General features: G+C 45.7%; 2 protein-coding genes across 7 annotated transcripts in view; one reads left to right on the top strand and one right to left on the bottom strand.

The window, feature by feature from the left end:
* Glyr1 (glyoxylate reductase 1 homolog) overlaps positions 1-15,290 on the bottom strand; it is a 30,878-nt gene extending 15,588 nt beyond the window's left edge. For 2 of the 5 annotated variants that reach the window (XM_074060230.1, XM_074060229.1), the window contains exons 1-5: positions 15,173-15,290; positions 14,130-14,166; positions 13,166-13,245; positions 4,391-4,529; positions 3,650-3,892 (exon numbers count right to left, since the gene is read on the bottom strand). In XM_074060230.1, the coding sequence (XP_073916331.1) occupies positions 3,650-3,892; positions 4,391-4,529; positions 13,166-13,245; positions 14,130-14,166; positions 15,173-15,210 (537 nt within the window). In that variant the 5' untranslated portion in view covers positions 15,211-15,290. Of the gene's footprint in view, positions 1-3,649; positions 3,893-4,390; positions 4,530-13,165; positions 13,246-14,129; positions 14,167-15,046; positions 15,072-15,172 lie in introns of those variants that run through there. The other 3 variants (XM_074060232.1, XM_074060231.1, XM_020156941.2) reach the window with 2 other exon arrangements.
* A 142-nt stretch (positions 15,291-15,432) lies between these two features.
* Ubn1 (ubinuclein 1) overlaps positions 15,433-23,117 on the top strand; it is a 29,892-nt gene continuing 22,207 nt past the window's right edge. The window contains exons 1-2 of one of the 2 annotated variants that reach the window (XM_020156951.2): positions 15,433-16,143; positions 19,316-19,603. In XM_020156951.2, coding sequence (XP_020012540.1) covers positions 19,355-19,603 — 249 coding nt within the window. In that variant the 5' untranslated portion in view covers positions 15,433-16,143; positions 19,316-19,354. The remainder of the gene's footprint in view (positions 16,144-19,315; positions 19,604-23,117) is intronic. The other variant, XM_020156950.2, reaches the window with a different exon arrangement.

Below are 23,117 nucleotides of genomic sequence, written 5' to 3' on the forward strand. Positions count from 1 at the left end.
CTGCCCATTAGTGAGGCAGATGAAGATTAAACTCAGGCATTTTGGCTCTGTGACCAAGGCTATTACCAGCACATTCTAGAAAAGCAAGATCGTTGCCAGCTGGGTCCACTGCAGACCCCACCCTGGGACCCACACCTGGCACGTAGCAGAGGTGCAATACTCACTCAAGAAGTGACTACATTGCCTGAGAGAGCTTTGTCTGTCTATTATGCTTTCTCTCTAGACACGTGGCCTACGGTGGAGCTGCTGAATAAACATTTGTCAGATAATGAGGAGGTTAGCTTCGGGGCAATTCTGCGTTTCATCTGCACTGCAACACAGGAGCCCCCAGCCACCAGGCTAGTATGACTGTGAGACTGAATTTAAAGTTCTATTCAATGTAATTTACATTTACATGGTCATGTGTGGCTAGGGACAGCCCAGCTCTAGGGACAACAGAATGGGAGCAAGGAGAGCACAGCTCTCAGTCCAGCATGAAGATGACAAACTGCTGCTCTTGGGGGGAGCTGAAAATTTTTGGAAAGCCACAGTCCTGGTCAGGTGACTTCTACTGAGGTGCTCTTGTGCTCAGCTCAGGATGAGGAAAGAAGAGCCCTAAGGGTAGGCTCTCAAATGGAAGTCTAGATGCAAACCCAGCTTTGCCGGTCCACATGCAGTTGACACCTCCAGGATCAAGGTCAGCCTTTCCATTATCCATAGGGTGGGAAGATTACAATAGGGTGGCATAATCTCACCTGGGGCCTTGCCCAGCTATCATCAGCCTGTGCTACTTACTGTTCACTGCTTCCAAAAGGAGCAAGCCAAGTGACAGTTGCTATGGCAACATACAGACTCATTTGAGCTACTGGGTAGATCAGGTTGGCTGATGCACCTCAACTTCTTCGCTGGGCACAGACTCCCTGTACCTCTGGCAAATCTCCATCCTCTCCTGAGGACACATCTTTCATTATGGGCCAGGCCAGGCACAAAAACCTCTCAGAAAGGACCCCATGAGGGGCTAATAGCAGGTAGAGCTCCTGGACTGAAACCTGGCTAAATGTCACTACCTTCCAGCCTCAAGGGCAGATTGCTTTCTGTGGGGAACTTGAGAGAAGCCTCTAGAAGTAAGTAGGGGCAGGGGCTTTGGGGGCTCTCACTGTACAACCATATCCCACCCTAGAAACAGCCAATGCAGGGCCTGGACTGAATACTTAGTGCTTTACAGACATGCTCTAGCGCTCTGCCTGTGGATTCACTCAGTGCTCAGCAAACCTATGAGATACAATGGTCAGACAAGGAAATAAAGGCAAAGGAATGTAGCCAAGGCCACTAAGATGCAGTAAGCCACAGTGTTACAACCCAAATTTGGGGCTCTTGTTCTAACTTTTCCACTGCATTTCCCATTATCCAAAAGGAATCTGTTTCTATCCAATGTGACGCATGAATCTGTGAGACACCTTAAGACAACATGAATTTGGAAAACAGTATAAAACCTGACAGCCCTAGCTGGGTGCTGGTGGCTCATGCCTGTAATACCAGCTGCTTGGGAGGCTGAGATCATGAGGATTGTGGTTTGTGGCCAGCCTGGGAAAATAGTTCACAAGACTCCATCTCCAAAATAACTAGAGCAAAAAGACTGATGGTATGGCTTAAGTGGTAGAGCACTTGTTGTAAGTGTGAAGCCCTGAGTTCAAACTCTAGTACCACCAAAACCAACTCAAACAAACAAACCAAAAAACCCCCCAAAACCTGACAGCCCAGATTCCTTCTGGGTCCCAAGGAAATAAATTCAAAAATCACATTACATCTATTGTGGATCAGATTAGGCAAGGCCCCTTGCCTTGCCCCCTGCAAAGTCTTTTACACCTGGAGGTGTGCAGGCCTCTAAGCCTCCATCTCCTGCGGTCATATAGGAGACTCTTGCTATCCTGTGTCCTTAGTCTTAGAACAGTGGGAAGGACCTTGCCCAGCCAGATGCCACACAAAGGCAGCCCATAGACTGAGCATAGCCAGAGAGATATTCCTGTGGACTCACAGTATTTTAAAAACTTGAATTAACTTCTAACACCTAAGATTAGGATGTTTTCACATACACATCTGTATTCCCAGCTTCTTTTAAGGAAAACCAGACAACCTGGCAGCAGCTGGCCAGAGCCCCATGAATGGAGCACGACCTGGCCAGCCTCCAGCCTTGGCCAACCTCCTGCTCTCCATGCACGCTGAAGCCCTTTCCTCCTCCATCCAGGTGGCTTCAGCCTGCCTAGTCTCACCAGTGTCTTTTTTATTTTGCAGTACTGGGATATGAACTCAGGGCCTATACCTTGAACCACTCCCCCAGCTCTTTTTTGTGATTTTGTTTTGCGATAGGGTCTCACGAACTATTTGCCCAGGCTGGCTTCAAACCGTGATCCTCCTGATCTCAGCCTCTTGAGTAGCCAGGATTCCAAGTGTGAGCCACTGGTGCCTGACTCCCTGGTGTCTTAAATCTGCCAGATCTGCTCCATGTCTACATTTTACCAGGGCCTTATCACCCGACTCCCGCCAGCGGCCTGGTTTCTGTTCCCTTTATCCTCTTGTTGCTGATCTTGCCTGTGCTCCCCAAACACCACCCGTGCATCTCAAAAGAACCCCTGCAAGAGGATGAGAGATGCACCGTTTTCTATGGTCATGCTTCTAACCCTACCAACTACCAACCCCAACCCCCATGTCCCTCTGCACACCCACCTCTTCCCTGCTCGCCCTTCACTTTCCAAGATAAGCCCATTCATCTCTGGATTCACCCATCCTTCTTCCAGGCTCGCCTCCCAAACATGTACCTCCAGCCCTCGCCTCAAATGCATCCCATTCAAAACAGGACTGGGGCTGGGATGTAGCTCAGGGGTACAAAGCCCTGGGTTCCACTCCCGGCACAAGCAACAGCGAAACGTTAGAAGTTCCACAGAACCAGTTCTCTCCTTTCCTCCCTGTAAGCCAGCTCCATCTCCAACTCCTCTGCACATAAGGAAGCGATCATCACCACTTTCCCAGGAGTAAAGCTTGAAATCATCTTCCTTCCCCAACTTGTATAAACGCTTCACATAACAAGTTGCCAAATCATGGGAAGGGTTCTTCTGCTGTACTTCTCGCACTTGGGATTTGCTATCGCCTCTCAAGAGTGTGCACCTGGCTTGGCCCTTCTAGTTGACTTCAAGCCCCTCTTCTCCGCCCTTAGGATCACTAAGGTACAGCTTGGCATACATGGCCACCTCGACACTCAGTTCAAATAGCTTCACGGGGCCCCACTGGTCACAGAGACCTCCAGTCCCTCCGCAATCCAACATCAAGCTGCCTTCATCTCTCTGCTTGCCTCTGGTCCTCCACCTGTACAGAGACATTCACGCCAATACTGCATCTCACATGGCTGTGCCCTCATCTCTGCTGTGCCCTTCTCCCCCCCTTCTCGCTAGCCTTTCCATGGCTGACCCTGCACACCAGCTCAGATGGCTGCTCCTCTGTCTCCTGCTCCTGCCATGTCTGTGCATCCACCACCATCTGTCTGCAGGATTCTCTAGGGGCAGCACTGGGCGCAAGCATCCATGCCCACTGGCTGAGCAGAAACTTACTTAGAGCCAAGCTCTACCTCACACAAGAGGAAGTCATGAGTCCCAGAAGCTACAGTGGTAAAACAAACCTTCTCGTCCTTTGGGGGCCGACCCCGCTTCCGGGGACTTTGCTCTTGGGCTCTTTTCAGAGAGCATTTGGTGCCTCTCTCTGCAGAGCCTGAAGTCACCCTCTTCTTTCCTTCTCCCATGTTCTTCTTCACCTTCCCTTCAGACAGGCTAAGCTTGCGCTTCTCATCACCTGAGTTTGGCCTACTTCTCTCCTCACTGGAATTACGCCGATTCTTGTCATCAGCAGAAGTGTGGGATGATGTCTGAAAGTTCAATAATAATAGTGATAGCCACCACAACAGCTGCTGCCACCATGCCTCAGACATGGGCTGTGCACTGCTACAGGACCTTCTGTGAGCTACCCTCACAGCTGCCTTATGAAAACAGGTTCCTCACTCACCCCCACTTACACTGGGAGAAGCAGACTTAAAAAAAAGAAAATCAAGTCACTTGCCCACAGTCCCAAGTCTAGGAGGCAAGACTTAAACTCAGGCAGGACACACATCCCAGAGGCTGTGCTCCTAAGCTCTGTGCACACTTCAAAGCTGAGCTACTCATCCTAAAGGCAACACGCTTCTCAGAAAGGTGGATGCAGGCATGCCATTCTACCATTCCAAGCTGAGACTGGTCCCTTAGAACAGCAGTGGCTTTCTCTGTAGGCATCTCTAAGAACAGAGCTGTGGGTCTGGGTGACGTTTCACCTGCTAGGAACCACATTCAATCCCAGACTGGTGGTAAGGGGAAGCTGAGGTCTCTCTCACCTGGTCTTTCCCTTTGGCTCTCCTGAGAAACTCTTCGACGGCATCCACAGCTTGCTGGAACCGTTTGCCCTTGTTGATCTTTATCATTTCTTCTTTGTGAGCATGGTAGGGCTTTAGCTGTTCCACTTTGATCCAGGCACTAGCAGAAAACACAGAAAGGGTCTGAGCTGAACTGCATGGGCCAAAGCATGGCAGAGGTCTAATCAGAGCAGAACACAAACATCCATTAGTGTAGCTGCACTTTGAAAGAGGCCTGACACTTTTCAAAACTTGTTCAAAACCACCCAAACTTTTGAGCCTAAAGGGTATTTTCTAGAAACAAGTTAAGCAGAACCACAGTAACACCACACAAATCAGAACATTCCTTAAGTGATGTCACTATGGCACACACAGTTTATTTCCACTTTCATTCACCAGCGTTCAGTGCCCAACCACACACACACTGCCAGTTGCTCAAGTCAGGAGAAACCTGGAGACAGCCTGCCAACTCTCAGCACACACCTGAGTCCCTGGGAGTCAGGGTCTTGGAAGCATCAGAAATAGGCAGCATGCGACACCCAAGACTTACTGTCTGCCCATCAACTGAGAGTCGGGAGGTGGCCAGGCCACAGAAATGCAACTTGCTCTAAACTGGTTGCTCTTATAGATATTTGTAGCCACTGAGTCTATATTTGTTCATAAATGGTGGTATCCATGGCTACTAAGCCACACAAAACATATGGTTTGGAATGAGGGGAGCAATCACAAAAGGAGGCCTTTTAAAAAACCAACATTCTTCCTGAGAGTAAAGGTAGAATACACTCCTCTGGAGTCTAATATTTAATTGCTACTGTCAGCACATGACTCACAAAGGTGAAATAGTTGTCAGTCGTCAGTTCTGGAATACCGGGCCCACCATGCTAACCTGAGCAAGTGTGCTGCAGCTGGCTTTCTGTGGCTTCTCTAAATGACTTTCAGACATACAGAAGCCAAGTATAAAAGACAGTATTATACAGGCTCAGCAGGACAAAGTTAATTTACACATTTTTGTCCTATAATACTCACAGGTACCATAGTATAACCTTCAGGAAAAGTGGGTCATGCTAAGGATATAGAAACTGGGCTACTCCATAACTTAAAGTTCTTTCTTTAGAGAAAGCTAGAGGATATTCACTAATAATAGTAAAAGTGCCAACCTCTGTACATAAAAACAATGCTGCCAAGACACCAGCAGCTCCCTGCACTCTGAGTGCTGTTTGAATAGTTATGATGATGGGTCACAACCAACATGGCAGCCCCAGGGCCATCAGCCTTCCAAGTGCCAGGCAGCAAACCAGGGCCAGGCATGTCATCTCCATCCAAAGGAAAGAACGCATGAGACACAGACACTAGTCTCTGGCACAGAGTTCTTGCCACAGCAGTGAAGCAGGTGCTTCCTAGTGACCAGCTCAACTTGTGGTTTGCAACTTGACATGAGGACTGGAGGTGTGGCTCCAGTGGCAGAGCGTCTGCTTCACAATCACAAAGCCCTGAGTTCAAACTCTAGTCCCATCAAAAAAAAAAAAAAGCAACTGGACATGAGCTCAATCCATGGGAAGGACACACATGGAATGAGATTTTTGATCCCCTATTTTTGGCAAGTGTGTCATTGGACTGACTCCCTGGGCTTCTTGCTGCATTTATAGCGATTCAAAGGACAGACCAGAGCAATCAGATGCAAAGACAGTTAAACCTCCATTCTAACTGGCAGTTCTAAGACCATTAACTCCTACCAAGGATTGAGCAGGAAGAGCCCTGACTCTCAGGACACTCCTTGTCCTTCTGGGAGCTGCAGGTTGGAAGCAGAGACTCATACAACTTGAGGAAGACCAATAAGGTGTTTTTTTGTGGAGCGGGGACAACAGGCCCAAGAAGTGCTAAGTCCACCCACTCCTTCCTGCTACTGCCATCCCTACCTCCTACCCAGCCTAACATCAACCTCTGATTCAGAGAGAATGCAAAGGTGAGGACACCTTTGAGGGAAGCACCAATAAATCAACACTGGTTTTTGGTCAAAGCAATTGAAATGGATTACTGATTTCTGCCAGAAGGAACAGAAAAACTCCACTTGCCCTAGAGATAGGAAATTGAGATAATAAAATTTTCCTCTCTACAACTATCTATGAAACGTTAAAATGGTTTTCTAAATTAATTGCCAGTGCCAATATGACTTTAAGAGAATAAAGGCAAAAAATGTTAATCTCCTTAGGAAAGGACCTTAGGAAAGGACCTATTGTGGAAGAGGCATACTGTAGCACCAGAACAGTCAACGAAACACCAGTTCCCACAGGCCAAAAGGATCACTCCTGAAAGCAAACTACACTTGAATCACTTCAGCCATTCAAAACCAACTTTCTCTCTAAAGGCTGCCTTCTTAAAGAGGACATGCCTTTCAGCTGGAACTTCAGTAACATCCCTGCAATTCACACAGGTCCACACAGCTGTGGGCTGGCATGCAAAGTTCTCAATAAATGATCGCTAGGTAAATAAATGATGCCTTCCACCATGTTCAGGGAGTGGGCACCCTAAAGCGGGCTAATGGCTCAGCTTGGTAATGACTGTTCTGTCTCCCCTTCTCTCTCTCACCCCCTCCCTCCTTCCCTCCCTCCTTCCCTCCCTGTGCTGAGATGATGCCAGGGCCTTGAGTATACATGCCACACGCATGACCAATGAGTTACACCATAGCCCTGAATGACCTGAATGACTTCTGCTTCTTCCCCAGGTAAAGCTGTAACTTGTGATTGTCCTCATCCTTCTCCAAGGCCATAGATGGAGTTGGATCTTTTCAGTCCAGTTTGCTGTGGGTTGGGAAGTCAGAAAAATCAAGCTGACACAGTTTGTGTCTAAAGCACGAGGCACTAGTACAAGGGAGTTAATTACACATTGCTTATGGCGGTAAATGCCAGAAAACAAACTAACTGGCAGTCTATGAAGCCATTCCAAAGAGGGAAATAAAAGGTCCCTTAAGATATCTGGCTAAGTGGAAAAAGCAAGGAGGGTGGTGTGTGTAGCATGCTACTACCAGTCATGCAAAGATGAGGAAAAAGGAACATACAACTTCTTGATTCTGGACAACATACCACAAGCAAGGAGTAACCCTGGATGGCTGGGGATAGGGGCAAACCGCTTCACTGTTTTCAGCTTCAGTTTTTGTTTTTAGCCATAAACATGTATTAGCTTTAAAACACAACAAACCAATACCAAAGGCCTCCATGCAGAACATGGGCTCCCCAGTGTAGAAAAGAGAGTGCTCCCCATGACTTCTGGTTTGAAGCCCTGCTGTGATGGGGAGCTCCGCCTGGCAGCTGGGGTAACTGCACCTAAAGCCCCACAGTAGCCAACATACCCTGGTGCTTGATGCACTTCCTCTAGTCTCTTCACTTGTGACTACAGACCTGACACTAGGCCAGTCTCGGATTACTCCACTCAAAATAAATTTTAAAAAACCAGCATCTTCATACACTTCCACACTTCTGACTTGCTCATACCCTGATATGGGTCTTAGTTTTAGCCTAGACAGAAGAACCTGGGCTAAAGCTTTGAAGGTGGGCACATGACAGTGACTCTGGGACGTGGGGACATGACAGGATGGGGATGACATGGAGAAAGAGAGAGAATGAACACAGGGGCACAAAGTCCAAAGGTAAGACCCAGAAGACATGGGTTTCCATCTGGATTTGGTGAGTAGCACTTGGTAAATGATTTCTATGTCTGTCTTCCCCCTCTCCCACTTTTGGGTGGTTTTGGGGTTTGAACTCAAAGCCTTGAGCTTGCTAGGCAGGCACTCTACTACTTGAACCATACCTCCAGCCTTTTCTCTTTTTTTAAACTTCTGAAAGAGGCCAAGGATTACTGAGGAGTTATAGGTCCAATCTAATCTAGTAGAAATAGAGACACTACGAAATACATATGTCCAGAGAAAATAATGTAACATTTCTCAGTTAATTTCAAGCAATGATTAGCCTTTTCAAAATTTTTGTGGCGGAACTAGGGTTTGAACTCAGGGCCTCACACTTGCTAGGCTGGTACTCTACCATTTAAGCCATGCTTCTAGTCCATCAACAAAGGCTGGTAAAGTGGCTTAAGTGGTAAAAGTGCCTGCCTAGCAAGCATGAGGCCCCGAGTTCAAACCCCAGTGCCACCAAAGGAAAACCAACCAAACAAATAAAAACAAAAGGAAAAAAACAAAAAAAAAAACAACCACAAGACGAAGGCTTGCAGATAAGACAACAGATTGAGAAGACTTTGTTTCTAAAACTTGAAAACTCCCAAACACTGGGTGAGGCTTTCAAGTTGTGTTGCCTATATCACTTCTTTTTGGGCCATTTTCTACAATTCCATTGCAATTCCTGCTTATCCCTGGCATGTCATCGGCCACAGAGGGAGTCAGCAGGACAGGAGCTGCTGCTGCTGCTGGGAGAGGAGAATCTGAGTGATGCATATCCAGCCTGGCACAGAGACACTGTAGTGCCAGTCAAATATCCAGAACAATGGCATCACTACCCACTTGGCTCAACTCGTTACTATTGCATGGTGTTGCAAAGTGGGTCAGTCAGTGCCTGGTGAAAAGAAAAGGAAGTTAACATAGTTACAACTGGTGTGCTCCTCATCATTAACCACTGTAGATTGTTCTAGATGGGTTACTTTTAGTACTGACTCAGACACCTCACACCCAGCCCATCTTAGATGAGGCTTGATGTAAAAAGCACCTCAGGCTGGACTCCTGGACATCTTACTAAAACCTGCAACCCACTGGCCTGTGTTCTCAAACAGGAAATACAAGAACCAGAAGGGTGCCCCTATCCATTTTCTGAAAGGCAGAAGCAGGATCTGACGTGAAGATCGCTGTGACAACTGTGAGGTCGTCATTTGCAAATTTCCCACTGTTTGCCCACACTATGATTGAACTGTTTGGTTTCTGGTGGCTCTGAGCACTTGCAAACTAAATGATCCCTCTGTTCTGGGACCCAGTGCCACTGATCAAACTTGAACTGAAACCCTGAGCTCTGTCTCGTCTCTGATAGATAAGTCATCAGACTGACCAGACCTGCCCAGGGTGGACTCACAGTTGGCACTTGTTTGGTTGTGCTCACATGGTGGAGGAAAGTTATACTGAAATTGCTTTTCTCTTTGTACTTACATGGAAATAGTTAATGATTATGGGCAATTTTGTCTTCACCACCTGACATGGAGAGCTAAATGCAGCCATCTTATTAAGTCCTGTCCTCACCAGGGAGGCCCCATTAGGCAGGCCTGGCCCTCTCTTTCTAACAGTGGGGTGTGAGCACAATTTGCTGGATGTTTTGGTGAGGAAGGGAGACAGAAAAAGGAGGTTTCTAATAGATTGGACACTGTTTATGTTGCTGTATTGTTCTCTTTTTTCACTGTTTAATAAAGGTCCTTGCTAATAGAAGAAATAATAACCACATTCATTTTTTCTGTTAAGTAGTGTGTCAATTTTGAAATTTAGTATCTCTGACTAAATCCCACATTCCCCAGGAATACAGGAACAGACTGTATTCACCTGGGCCAGGGTCCGGTGACCAATGGAGTCCCCACTGCAAGATGGGCAAGGATCATATCACCCCTATCGCAAAGGTCAAGCCTTAAGAAGTGAGAAAGCCACTTAAGGCTTTGCCCTCATAAATTATCTCTAAAAAATCTACTTGCCTCACCTGTCTACACCACCTCCTCCTAAATGACCAATTCACAAGGGCTCCTTGTAATCTTCCTGAACAGTCACAGGACATTCTACTAGCAGTGCTCCTTGCACTCCTGAAGGCCCTTTACTGCTTCACAAACTGTTCCTTTTTCAACAATGCTTTCCCACATCAAAGATTCCAACTCTTTTTTAAATTTATTTTTTGGTGGTACAGGGGTTCGAACTCAGGGCCTCATGCTTGCTAGGCAGGTGCTCTACCGCTTGAGCCACTCTGCCAGCCCTTTTTAATGTTGGGTATTTTTGAGATGGGGTGAACTATTTGCCCGGGCTGGCTTCAAATGTGAACCTCCTGATCTCTGCCTCCTAAGTAGTTAGGATTACAGGCATGACCACTGGCACCCAGCAGATTGCTACTCTTTGTCTCATAGGTCCCCTTCTCTGCATCTTGATTTGTGTGTGTGTGTGGTGCTGGGGATAGAATGCAGGGGAGGGCATTAGCTATGTAAGTGCTCTACCACTTGAGCTAGACCCTAAGGCCCCTTCTCTGTATCTTGAGTAGTTCTATCTTCTGATCCTCTTGGAAGCATAAACTGAACTGCAGCATAAACTAAACTGAACTGGTGAGGCACACTGCAGTTTTACATAAAGGTGGAACAATGTATTGTTTTGTTCCAAGCACACTAACAATACATTGTTAGGAATGTAAGGACATACTTAGGAACCATCCAGAGTCCTTCCTGTCTTTTTTTCAGTACAGGGTTTTTTTGTTTTTGTTTTTGTTTTTTGCTATACTGGGGTTGTCTTTAAGCTTGCTGGGCAAGTACTCTACTGCTTAAGCCACACTTCCAATGGTACTGGGGTTTTTGAACTGGGGCTTTGTGCTTCCTAGGCACAAGCTCTACCACTTGAGCCAAACCTCCAGCTGTTTTTGCTTTTTAGCTTATTTTTCAGATAGGTTCTCAGTTTTTGCCTGGGGCTGGGCTAAGATGGAGATCCTCCCACCTATGGCTTCCCAAGGGTCTGGGATCACAAGCACATCTACTTATCAGGCTTATTGAGATGGAATATCGTTAACTTTGCCCAGGCTAACCTCAAACCTCAATCCTTACAATCTCTGCCTCCTGAGTAGCTGATATTACAGGTTCCAGTCACCAGCTTTTTTTTTTTTTTTTTTTTTGGCGGGAGGAGGCAGTACTGGGGTTTGAATTCAGGGCCTCGCACTTGCTAAGCAGGTGCTCTACCTCTTAAGCCTCATTCCAGCCCCTGGCCTTTTTTTTCAAGTGCACACACACTCTCTCTTTCATGGGCAGTCTGTGTCTGCCTCCGTCACATTTTCTTTGTGTATAGGCACTTGTTTCTTACCACCTTTGTCTTGGAACAGATCCATACCCTGACCTGATGTTTGCTGAACACCTGCTACATACCAAACCACATGAAATACAAGTGTAGCTACTTTTCTTAGTAACTGTAACACTCTCTTACTTGGAGGAGGATAGAGGTTTACAAAGGTTGCCCAGATCAAAGAGCAGGTGGAATCAGCATGTGAGGATGGTAACAGATCAAGCACTCTCCCCTCAAAGTAACTTGCTGCCACCAGCCTATCTGGAGTTCCTACAGCCCAACAATATAGAGCTACTAAATAAAATCCACCATAGTACCGAACACTATGGCAACATTCCTCCTTTAGAGAAGTGCTGCAACTCCTTGCCTTTGTTTCTCTAAGTTAACTGCCTACCTACAAAATGAGAACGTTAGCCCCATATTGATTTAACTAGGTTTTTTTTTTTTTGGTGGAGGTGCTGGGAACTGATTTCAGGACCTCTAACCCCCCCACCCCCTGGCCCTTAAATACTTCATGTGGAATTCCATGAAGAGAGTTTAAAAAGCTTAACATTATTATGCCTAGCAGTGGTCCCCATCCACTTGCTCACAGATCCACTCCAAAGAGCATTAGTCAGAAACTAACCATGACGACCACTAACACAACACAGGAGGTTGTTAAGTTTGTGTTCCGTGTGCACATCCTTTACCACTAGCTGCACCCTGTTTGCCAATTTACTTTCCTAGGCAGTGTCAAGCACCATGGGACTGTGGAAACAAGCCAAGCTTGTTTTCTCATCAGGATAGTCTTCCTGAGGAATCCATGGCCTTTGAAGAACAATCCCTCTTCTAAGGGCTCTGTTTTTATAGCTCAGGGCTCATCGTAAGGCTGGTAAAACAAGCTTATGATACAGAATTTGGGATGGGGTATACCTGTATTATGAAGGTCAACACCCTATGCAAACCAAAACCAAAAGAACACTCTGATGGTAAACTCCTGAATGAGTGAAACACACTGTTTTAAGGGATCTTCATCTGTAATTATACTGCTTTCTAAGAATTAAATTTTAACCCATCAGTGTTAAGTTTAGCAGGAAATCACAGTTTTCAAACCTAAAGTTACATTTTCTTATAAGAATCCTAAACAGAAATATAACTACTTAAAGAAATCAAGCTAGATCCAGCAATCATCCTGATGTAGGGATGAGAAAACTAAACAAATCACTGGAAATTCAAGTTAGTACACATCCTTCCACTCAGTGTGACTTCTTATGGCCTTATGATAGGTCAAAGAATCTCAACTCATGGTTCTGGATTCCTCACCTTTAGCACACATCTGGTAAGTCACAATGCCACAGCAAGTTACCTACTTTTACAAAGAACAAGATTTAACAACTACTTTAAAGACAAAACTTTAGTTTTCACTCTATCTTTCATGAATGAACCATGATACATAGCCATTAGAAGAGAACCAAACATGGCTCTTATAGAAGGAACCTCTGATGGAGTAAGACAGAAAGACAGATGTAAGAGACTCTCTCACATGTGGAAGGCAAAGAACTCTAGTTTTTCCCTCACTGACACTGTTTTGGCCCAAGGACAATTTCTGTACCATGAGAACAGCACCTTTTAGTTAGGTCTGAAACCAGCATGATGCACTATTCTTACACACTACCAGAAGCCTGAGCTAGGTATCCTCAGAAAACATTCTCATAGCAGCTCAGACTCAGGGAAATGCCCAAAAGCAACATGAATTCTTGGTGAATACTACTCACTGATCTTCTGTTCCAAAAAACTTCACAAAGAAGCATTTCTTTCCACGTGGTTTCTTCAAGTCCTTGGGTGGATTAACAATCTGGAGGGGAAAGGGGGAAAAAAAAAGTTTTGATGGCCACACAGCAGCCTACTAGAAACATAATTTCCCACAGTTCTAAGTTGTTATTTAAAAAAAGAGAAAAGAATATGTATAAAAAGAACCCCAGGCCCAGTACTTTTCTACTTAGATGTGTTCCCTGTAGCTAACATGTAGCACAGCAGTTAAGAGATACAATACCCCCTTTTACTACAATGGCTCCTGTCATACAAGCAGTGAAAACTAAGAAAAACATTCTCTTGCAGTGAGACCTATCAGCATTGAGGAAACACAGAGGATACTTTCCAAAATACTTCTGGTGCAGGAAGAGCTGAGACAGGAAATAGGGGAAGGGAAAACTGAGGCACAGAAAACACCATATTGCAAAGAGTCTAAAGACATTTCCTGCAGTCCTAGTGAGCACAGAAAAGCAGAACATTTGGAACGCTATGACGGATCACCTCACACAAAATTTGGAATGGCAACTTCTGCAAAGATGCACTGGAGCAGCACATATGGTGACAGGGGAAGAAGATTTAAACTTAGTTGGGACAAAAATACTTCGGCTTTTCCCTAACCTACATTTAGACTTCTCTCTTCCTGGAGAACTTATTTTCTTCTCCTTTTTGTTAGATTTAAGAATAAAACTAAACTCAAATTAGAATTGATTTCCAGGGTTAAAAACAACAATTTTCACAAACTATGTGACTAAATGATCTGGCTTATGTTCTATCATCTTTTGCAAAATAACTGACATTTCAGAGGAAAAAAAAATTGGAGTGTTATCTGAATGGGCCCAGCTTAACTCATGTTGAGACATAGGCATCTCACTTCCCACCTACTCAAACTCAACTTCAGAAAGCCTTCTTCACTAGCAAGACACTTACCTTTCCTGGCCAGGGAGGATACCGGCCGAGTTTCCCCCTAGAGAAAACACAAAGAGTCAGAACTTGCCCTGGAAAAGCCAGTCCGTCTCCTTCAACCCACTCAACGTGCAATTTATGCTCCCAACCCTCTGCGGGCGCTCTCAAGGGCCACAACAAAAAGTGGCGGACCAGAGCACTTAATCTGGCTTCCACAGGCTGGGCCCAGGACCCCACCCCACATGGAATGCAAAACTGTCTACGTATGTGCCAGAAGGCTGTGCATTCTTCTGGGACAAGGGATACAGACAACAAAACGGGCAAATGTCACTCGTCCGGAGCCTCCCAGCCACCGGGGTGGGGGACAGCTCTCTCTGTAAACATAGACTTCCTCTAACTAAGTCTGGTTTAATTCACCAGAAGACCAGCGCGGCTTTGAGAAATGCTTATGGAAGCCTTCCTCTAGGTCAGGCAACAAACTACGCAGCTCGAGGAGGGCGACGACCGTCAGTCTTGGTTCTGGCTAATGTCGGGGACACCGGCGCAGACCACCAGAGGCACCCAAGGCAGCAGTGGTCGCTGCTAAGCCATCGGTTGGAAAGGAGGAGCTCCCCACTCCGTTTCTTCAAGCCGCCCGCACATGTCGGTTCCATCGAAACGAGGGTTTTGACGGTTCCGCCCCGGCGAGGTGGCCTCGCGGGTTCCCCCGCTCTCCACCTTTCCGGGGTGCCCCAGCAAGACCCCGGGGATCCGGCGTTCTGCAGAGCCTCGCGGAACCGGGGACTCGCTCTGCAGTGGCCGCCAGCATCCGGGTCCGGGTTTCAGCCCTGCCCGGGACGACTTCGGGGCTTAGAGCCGGGACAGTCGCGGCCACTCTCGGCCTCTGTCCCCCGGGGCCGGACTGCCCCTTCCGCTCAGTGCCGTTTTCAAAACCCGCACACCTCACTCTCCCCTCTTTCCGCGGCCAGGAGAGTGCAGAAAGGCAGCTCCAGGACTGGCCGTGAACCCCGCGCCTCGGAGGGCAGTTTTGCGGCGCATCTCGCTCGGCTGGGACTGCTGGGACTCACCACACCAAGTCGCCGAGCCGCAGACTCACAGCCGCCATCTTACCACCAAACCACCTCCGCCGCACGGGCAGCCGGGAACTTCAGGTCGCTCCGGCGCCGCCCATTGGAGTGGGCCCCACCACGTGACGGGGGCCTGCTGTCAGCGGCCACGCCGCTGCTCTGACGTCACCGCGCCCACAGAAGCTCATTGGCTGGCGGCGCGACACGTGACTCGAGCGCCGCGATCTGCGCGCGCCGGGGCTCTGAGACTCCCGGCTCCGTCCCCTCCCTCCGGCTCGTGACAACGAAGCGTCCGCGATTTGAGGTGGCGCGGCGGCGACGGTGCGGCCGGCCAAGCGCGGGAGGGAACCAGCCTCGCGGCCTGTCTCGTCTCCGGGCACTGGACTCAACCCCCCACTCCTTCTCGGCGCTTCCGTTACGACCGTTAGTTGGGCGCGGGCCCCGGGCCATTCCCGAGCCCGAGGAGCCCTCCAGCCCCGTCGCTGCACCCGGAGCTGCCCTGACGAACCACAGCGCGGCCTGGAAGCCAGCCTTGGCCCCAGCCAGGGGCCTCGCGCCCGGCGGGCTCTGCTCGGCCGCAGCCCGAGGGGCCCCGATACCCCGGTGTCCGCGCTTAGGATCCGGGACATCGCTCCCGCCGCCGGCTGCTGGGAAGCGCCGTGCTCGACGGCTGGCTCCTGGAGCAGCGTCCGAGCCTCGGATCACTGCTGCGAGTCCTGCCCGAGCCCTCGGTGGCCGCCCCCTCGGCGCCGCGGGAGTTGCTTTTTGGACGTGGAGTTGGCTTTTCTCCGCTTCCTCCTGGTTCCGCGCGGCTGACGAGCCCCCCCCCCCACTCCCGGGCGGGGACCCGGCCATGGGCCGCCCGCCCGCCCTCAGGGAGGGCTCGGGAGCTGGTCATTAGCCACACCGCAGCCCGGGGTCCGGACCGGCATGAGGACCGCCGCGGGGGGACGTCGGCGCTGGGGACAAAGGTGCGTGTGGTTGTCGGGGCCGGTTCCCGGGTTGGCCTTACTGGCGTTTGACACTTTGCAAAAAGTTGTGACAGCCGGAAGACCGCTGCCCGCGTAATGGGAACTGCTGGTTGCGGTTGATTTGGGTGGCCGCCCAAACTTCCGTGGACTGGGCAGCTGCATTACGTTTGCCAAAGATCCCTCTTGCCGGGAGCCCGAGTCCAGGGCGGACTTGACTGAGAGCCCAACTTTTCTTGTCCCCGCCGGCTTGGAAAGGTGGCAGGTTCGCTGCTTTTCCCCTTAGGCTTTGCGCTGGGCGGAGGCTTGTGTGGTGGGTTGTCCCCGCAACCTGGTGTTTCTTTGGAGACCAGTTTCCCTGGAATGGCATGAATTAGTTGCAGGGACTGTCATTTACAGAGTGAACTGGTCTAGCAAAGCGTATTTAAAATTACAGAAATTTCCAAACCTTGAGAAATAAAATTGCAGAATAAACTTCAACACGTGTTCCTAGTTAGAAATTCTAAGATTTTTGAGGAATAAAAGGATTATAATGAGTTGATTAAAAAAATGTGACTCTTAACATTACACTTGACTTAGGCTGGATTGTCTAACGCCCTGGAAATTCTAGCCAATGCAATAAAACAGGAAACAAAAATCAGAAAAGGAAAGACTAAATTCTCTAATTCTTTTTTCTGAGTGGTAAGACTGCTTGTTTTGAAAGAAAAAATTAAGAATTTAGTAAAGGGACTAATTACATAATTAGCATACATGAATTAGTTTTTCTGTTTCATTAATAAGCAAGTAGAACAGTTGAAAAACGATGTATTTATAATAACAAAAACATTTACAGTTCCTAGGAATAACCTGGGATACAAAGGCTCACATCTTTTGCATAACTAGTTGAAAAATGCTTTTGTGTGTAGAATACTAAGAATGTTGAGGATTTAAAACCTTAGCTATTTTAAAGACTTGTGCGTTTTACTCACAAATCTTGTTTCATTTACACATTTAGGACTGTTTATGTAAAAAGAAAAAACCCAAAAAAACTGTGAACTTTGACAAATGCTTAATGAGACCATCATCCTAATAGTTTAAATACCTTTAAACAATTAACTTTTTAAAAAACAGGTTAATTAAATTCCCTTACATGTTTTAAACTGCAGTTAATATTTTGCGTTTTTTATTCTCTCAAATACTTCAAACTTCCAAAGAGGTGTGCTGGTAAGCTTGATAGTAAAACCTTTCCAAGAACCTAAACAAATCATAAGTTTAATAAACATGTAAGTGTTGGGCTGGAGGAGTGGCTCAAATGGTTAGAGTGCCTGCCTGGCAAGTGTGAGGCCCTGAGTTCAAATCCCAGTACTGCACAACAACAACCACAATAAAAGTAAGTCATTTTAAACGTGTAAACACTTCAGAACATAATTAGGTTTTCTCCCTTTTTTTTTGTGGTTCTAGGGATGGAACTCTGGACCTTGTATGTACATACTAGGCAAGTGCTTTACCAGTGAGCTAAATCCCCCCTGCCAAATTATATTTTCTTAACATTACAAATTAAAAAATGTAAGTGTAACCTATCCTTTACTATATCCGATTCTCTTAAATGGCTTAGAACAGACCACAGCATGTTATGATTATAAACTTAGCCCCAAGTCTGACTTCTGTGTGTGAATATTCCATGGCTTGCTTTACTTTGTCCTCGAGTTCTGTCTGTGTTATCAGCTCATGCTTGCACAGTCACCTTTGCAACTGTAGATGAGGAGCAGTTTTACTGCCTAGCTGGATTAGAATTACATTCTTTAAAATTTGGACTGAGATAAAGTTACATTTTAAAATTTCCGGCTAGACAGTGTCACTAGGATCTGGTCGCCACTTTCAGGATAGCCTTCCTTCATCCCATTGAATGACCTGCTGATTCTCTTCTGGTAGAGAGACTGTGCTGTTCTCTTGGGGGTACCCATAAGCCTTTAGCTGAGATTTGTTTTCACAACCCAGTGCATCACCAGTGTCAAGGCCCTTGAGGTTTCTTTGAGGGGACTCTCAGCATCTTAGTGCATGTTGGTAAATGCTCTTTGCAGTGGTCAACCTGTATTACTGCTGATCACTTTGCCTAATTAGAATTATTTTAACTTTTCATTTATCTGATACTCCCTTATCTGGCCTTAGATGAATGGTTATAATGAAAATAATATTTTTTATACATGAAGGCTACATGTACATATATGTGGGTATATACAAACTTCCCTGCTTAAGTAATTCATATTTGTGATCCACTTACAATCAAAGTACTGTGACTTTTTTGAGAGAACTTGCCAAAAATGATTTCAAAATTGACCACAGCTAATTAAAATGTAGAATAATAAAGTTTTAATTGAAGATACGAAAATATGCCAGGTGCCTGTGGCTCATGCCTGTAATCCTAGCTACTTGGGAGGCAGAGATCAGGAGGATGGCGGTTCAAAGCCAGCCTGGGCAAATAGCTCACAAGACCCAATCTTGAAAATACCCATCACAAAAAAGGGCTGGTGGAATGGCTCAAGTGTTAGAGTGCCTGCCAAGTGTAAGGCTCTGAGTTCAAACCGCAGTACTACCAAAAAAAAAAAAAGATATTAAAATATTGCCATAAAACTTTTTAAAATAGTGCAGTGCTGGTCAGACTAAGTACTAGATTAGTATTAGTTGGCTTTCAGAAATAGACTTTAGACCCTGAGACATTACTCTATGCTATATGCCAAGTCAGCAGTGATTGGTGCTGGGGAGAAACCAAGTTGGAGTGTCCTCACACTTTGTAGCATAATAAATTTATATGCTTAAGAGTGAAGTGAGAAAAATGCATCTATAGAAGACTATAGAGGTGAATTCCTACATAAGATCTGGTTAGAAAAGGGCTTGCTCTGCAGGAAAAAAAAAGGGAGGGGTTGGTATAACAAAAGCCTAGTTCTAACTGTGTATCTCCTTGGGCTTTTGATTTAAATCATGGGATCTGGGGTGATTTTCAAATAGTTACAAAAAAATTCATATTTAGAACAAATTACTTAACTGGAAAAAGCAATAAATAGCAATTAAAGTAAATTTTAACAATGGATTCTTCTTGACAATGAAATTTAAAAAACTTAAATCTGTATAATTGACCAGGAAAATGTTGATTTTTGTCATCTTGGTTTGACTTGGCCCTTCTTTTCATTGTTAACAGAAACCATGCAGTGACACCTGCTAAGACTCGTTGGTAGCCATGTCGGAGCCCCACAGGGTCCAGTTCACCTCTCTCCCAGGTTCTCTGAATCCTGCATTTTTGAAGAAGTCCCGAAAAGAGGAGGTTGGAGGAACAGAACAGCATCAGGATTGTGAGCCAGCAGCAGCAGCTGTTCGAATTACACTCACTCTCTTTGAGCCAGATCATAAACGCTGTCCAGAGTTCTTCTATCCAGAGCTGGTGAAGAATATACGTGGGAAGGTGAAAGGCCTTCAACCTGGAGACAAGGTATGCTTCAGTATCCAGAGTTGCCCTGCAGATCTAACATGAAGGTGTCAGCACAGGCGCCTTCATAGCAGGACGCGAGACTAGAAAACCTTGGATTACCCCAAGATTATATCACACATCCAAAGCAAGCCCGAGGTTAGCTGCTCTTACTGCTGGGCATGAAGAGAGAGCATTATTTCTCTAATCATTCTGACTTATGCTAGAGGAGAATATATGGCACATCAGGGCTAATTTGAGTACGGCTCATTATATAAATGAAAGAGAGTACATGATTTCATGCCGAGGTTGTAAATAAGACCAGTCCCTTGACCGTTGGAGTGCTGTTTCCCATCTCTGCCTAGTGAAAAGACAAGTGAGAAGAGCACAGGCTGCTCACCTTACTGATTCTTTCTGTGGATAAGTGGAAAACTCCTTCTGCCTTTTTTTTGTGTGTGTGTGTGGTGCTAGGGTTTGAACTCAGAGCCTCATGCTTGCTACACAGACACTCTACTTGAGGCACTGTGCCTGTTTTTTTTTTTTTTTTTAACTTTATTTTTTTTGCCAGAATTGACTTTAAGCTTTTAGGATGTTTGAAAATCCATTCGGTTTCTTAAATGCCTTTTAAACTATCTACTGATTTTCCTGGCAGATTCATTTTACCTTTTAGTATGGAACTTTCCAACATGCACAGAAGTAGAGAACATAGTTTGAGCAGCACCCATGTGCCCACCACCTTGCTGAAACTATTATGGTGTTAGCAATTCAGTAACACTTCAGCAAAGGTTTTTTTTTTTGAAATAAGCTCACAATCTTCCTGCCTCAGCCTCCTGAGTGCTGGGATTATAGTTGTGTGCCCCATATCCTGCCAAAAAGTTTTTTTGAAATAGACTTTGAGTCATGTACATGAGGAAAATACACATATGATAAATGCATAGCTTCATGGATTTTCACAAACCAATCCCCACCTGCATGTGGATCCCAAATGCAACATTTACCAGGACACTAGAAACCCTCCTCCTGCCCTTGTAGAACGTGACCCCTGCCTCTGGGGGAATACTAACAGCAGGATCAGTTTTGCATGTTTTTTGTTTTGTATATATGGAATCACATAGTATGAATAGAAGTTAGGTGAAGAGCATTTTAAAGCAGCTGCTGTATACTGGTTCATTGCACTAGGCTCTAAGGAAAAGGTAAGTGGGCCACACTTACAGGATTCTGGCCTCTGGAGTGGCTCTTAGTAGAACGGGGATAAGGCCAGTGCCTGGCTGTCAGGGTATCTGAGGGTGGAATGAGATCATGGTGACATCTCTAGATGGTGTCTAGGTGTGCTAAGTGCTCACTAGGTCTAATTTATATTTGGGGTATTTGGGAGAAGTATGTTTGGTTGGAAGCACTTCCCACTTTCCTTTGCTTAAGATAGAAATGTGTTTCCTTTATTGAGATCTGATTGGCTGAATGAAAACCAGTGAATCTACCAAAAAACATCCTGTTGATGAGGGCCAGTGAGCAGGATGAGAAAAATAATTCACGCCTGTTCACAATTGCTTTTTGGAAGTAGGAATGTTACATTGTCCCATGTTTATACTGGGACTCAAGCCAAATGGTAAGGTCAACTGAAGTTGGGGCTTCAGTGTTGTGACTTCACTTTTTAGGGGCTCCACTTGCCTGACTCCATTGAAGAGAAATGTATGGAGTTTACATGGAGAAATTTGAATCCATTTTCAGGGGAGTCATTCCTGGACTTCAGGGTTAGAACTCCTGAATCACTGTGGATCTGTTCTGCAGTATTAAAAATAGAATTCAATGGGGGGAGAGGGAATAAAGGAGAATGATGGAGGGGGTGAATTTAAGATACATTGTAAGCATTTTTTTAAATGTCACAATGTACCCCCAGTACAACAGTAATATAATAAAAATTAAAAATAAAAAATAAAAATTACGTATTTTATCTGTCTGGGCTGGGGTTGTAGCTTAGTAGAAGAGCAAGCACTTGTCTAGCATGCCCTGGATTCAGTTCCCAGTAACACAAACACAAACACACTCATGCACATGCTCACACCATAATCTGACACACTTATGCATTGGTTCATTCCTTACAATGTGAAGCACTGTGCTGGTCAGTGAAGACTATATAAACATAGGAAAGACGCTGTTCCAGCCTCCAAGAACTTGCAATCTTGTAGATGTTTTAGAACTGCACCAGGACAGGTGACAGAAGTTACAGTGTAGTTGTTGTTTAAGTCAGCTACAATTGCAGGCCTGGGAGGGTTTGGTCAGAGGAGAGCTTACATCCAGAATGCTATGTTTGGAAATAGTAGTTATTAGAAGACTGTGTTTGCAAGAGATTAAGGAGGATACTGCTCAAAATCAGTGGGATTCATTATAAGTTGTTTGAACCAGTCACGTTGCATGTGATCTATAGAAAAATTGGAAGATACAGACGAGCACACCCATCTACGTTATGTACTGTAATGCTACATACCCCGTTATGCACAGATATAAGAAACCACTTAACTGATCTTTTAAGGTCGAATGGGTTTCAGTAGGCATAGACAAGAAGGTGGAAGAAGAGAGGTTTTTTGTTTTATTTTGGTGGTACTAGGGTTTGAGCTCAGGGCCTCACACTTGCTAGGCAGGTGCTCTACTACTTGAGCCACTGTGGCAGCTCTTGTTTTGTTTTTTTTTGAGACAGGGTCTCACTTTGTAGTCCAGGCTGGCCTTAAACTCTCCATTCTCCTGCCTCTTCCTCTTGAGTGCTGGGATTACAGGTGTGTATCATCAAGCCTGGCCAAAAGAGTTTTGTTTTCAAAAAACAAGCACCCAGTCCAGAATTTTTGGTCTATTTTGAAGTCTTAAGCATATTTTGAATAAGAGCCTTTTATTAAAAATTAAGACTCTTTGCCTAAGAAGCTTAAGGCTCAGCTCTGGAAACTTACTTGAGCAAAATGCAATACAGTAACTTACAGAGTAGAAATCAACTTGGGAGACTGGCTGAGAATGTTCAGAACAAGTGTTGAGATTGGAGGACAAGAGGTGATGGAGAGCCCTTATAAAGGATAGGGATGCTGTGAACCAGGGCTTGACTTGAGCAGTGCAGTTCAGACCAGGAACGCAGAATAACTCTCAAGAACTTGCACTGCATTCAGTGGGCTCGTAACCTTTTTGAGCCATTGACTGTTTTGGAAGCATGATGAAGCCTATGAACCACTTCTTAGAATGTTTTTAGGTACGTAAAGTAAATTACCGAATTACAAAAGGAATTGGTGGCTTTATTGAACACATTTCTACATACGTTGAGCATCCTCAACTAAAGGCCTCTTGGTGTACTGGAGAGCCTGGTCAAGGCCTGTAGTGCTGTGATGGCCCATTGTAAGCATTTAATCAAGTGTTGTTGAATTCTGTGAATAGCAATTTATTTTTAAAATATTACTGATGAGATAGTAGCATGTATTCTATCTTTTTTGAAACAGTTGTTTTCATTATGCATCTTATAGCTTATCAGTGAAGGCTCTATGAACAGGACTGTGATAGCATT

This window comes from Castor canadensis, chromosome 17 (genome assembly GCF_047511655.1).
Source record: "Castor canadensis chromosome 17, mCasCan1.hap1v2, whole genome shotgun sequence".
In the NCBI taxonomy this organism is placed as follows: Eukaryota; Metazoa; Chordata; class Mammalia; order Rodentia; family Castoridae; genus Castor; species Castor canadensis.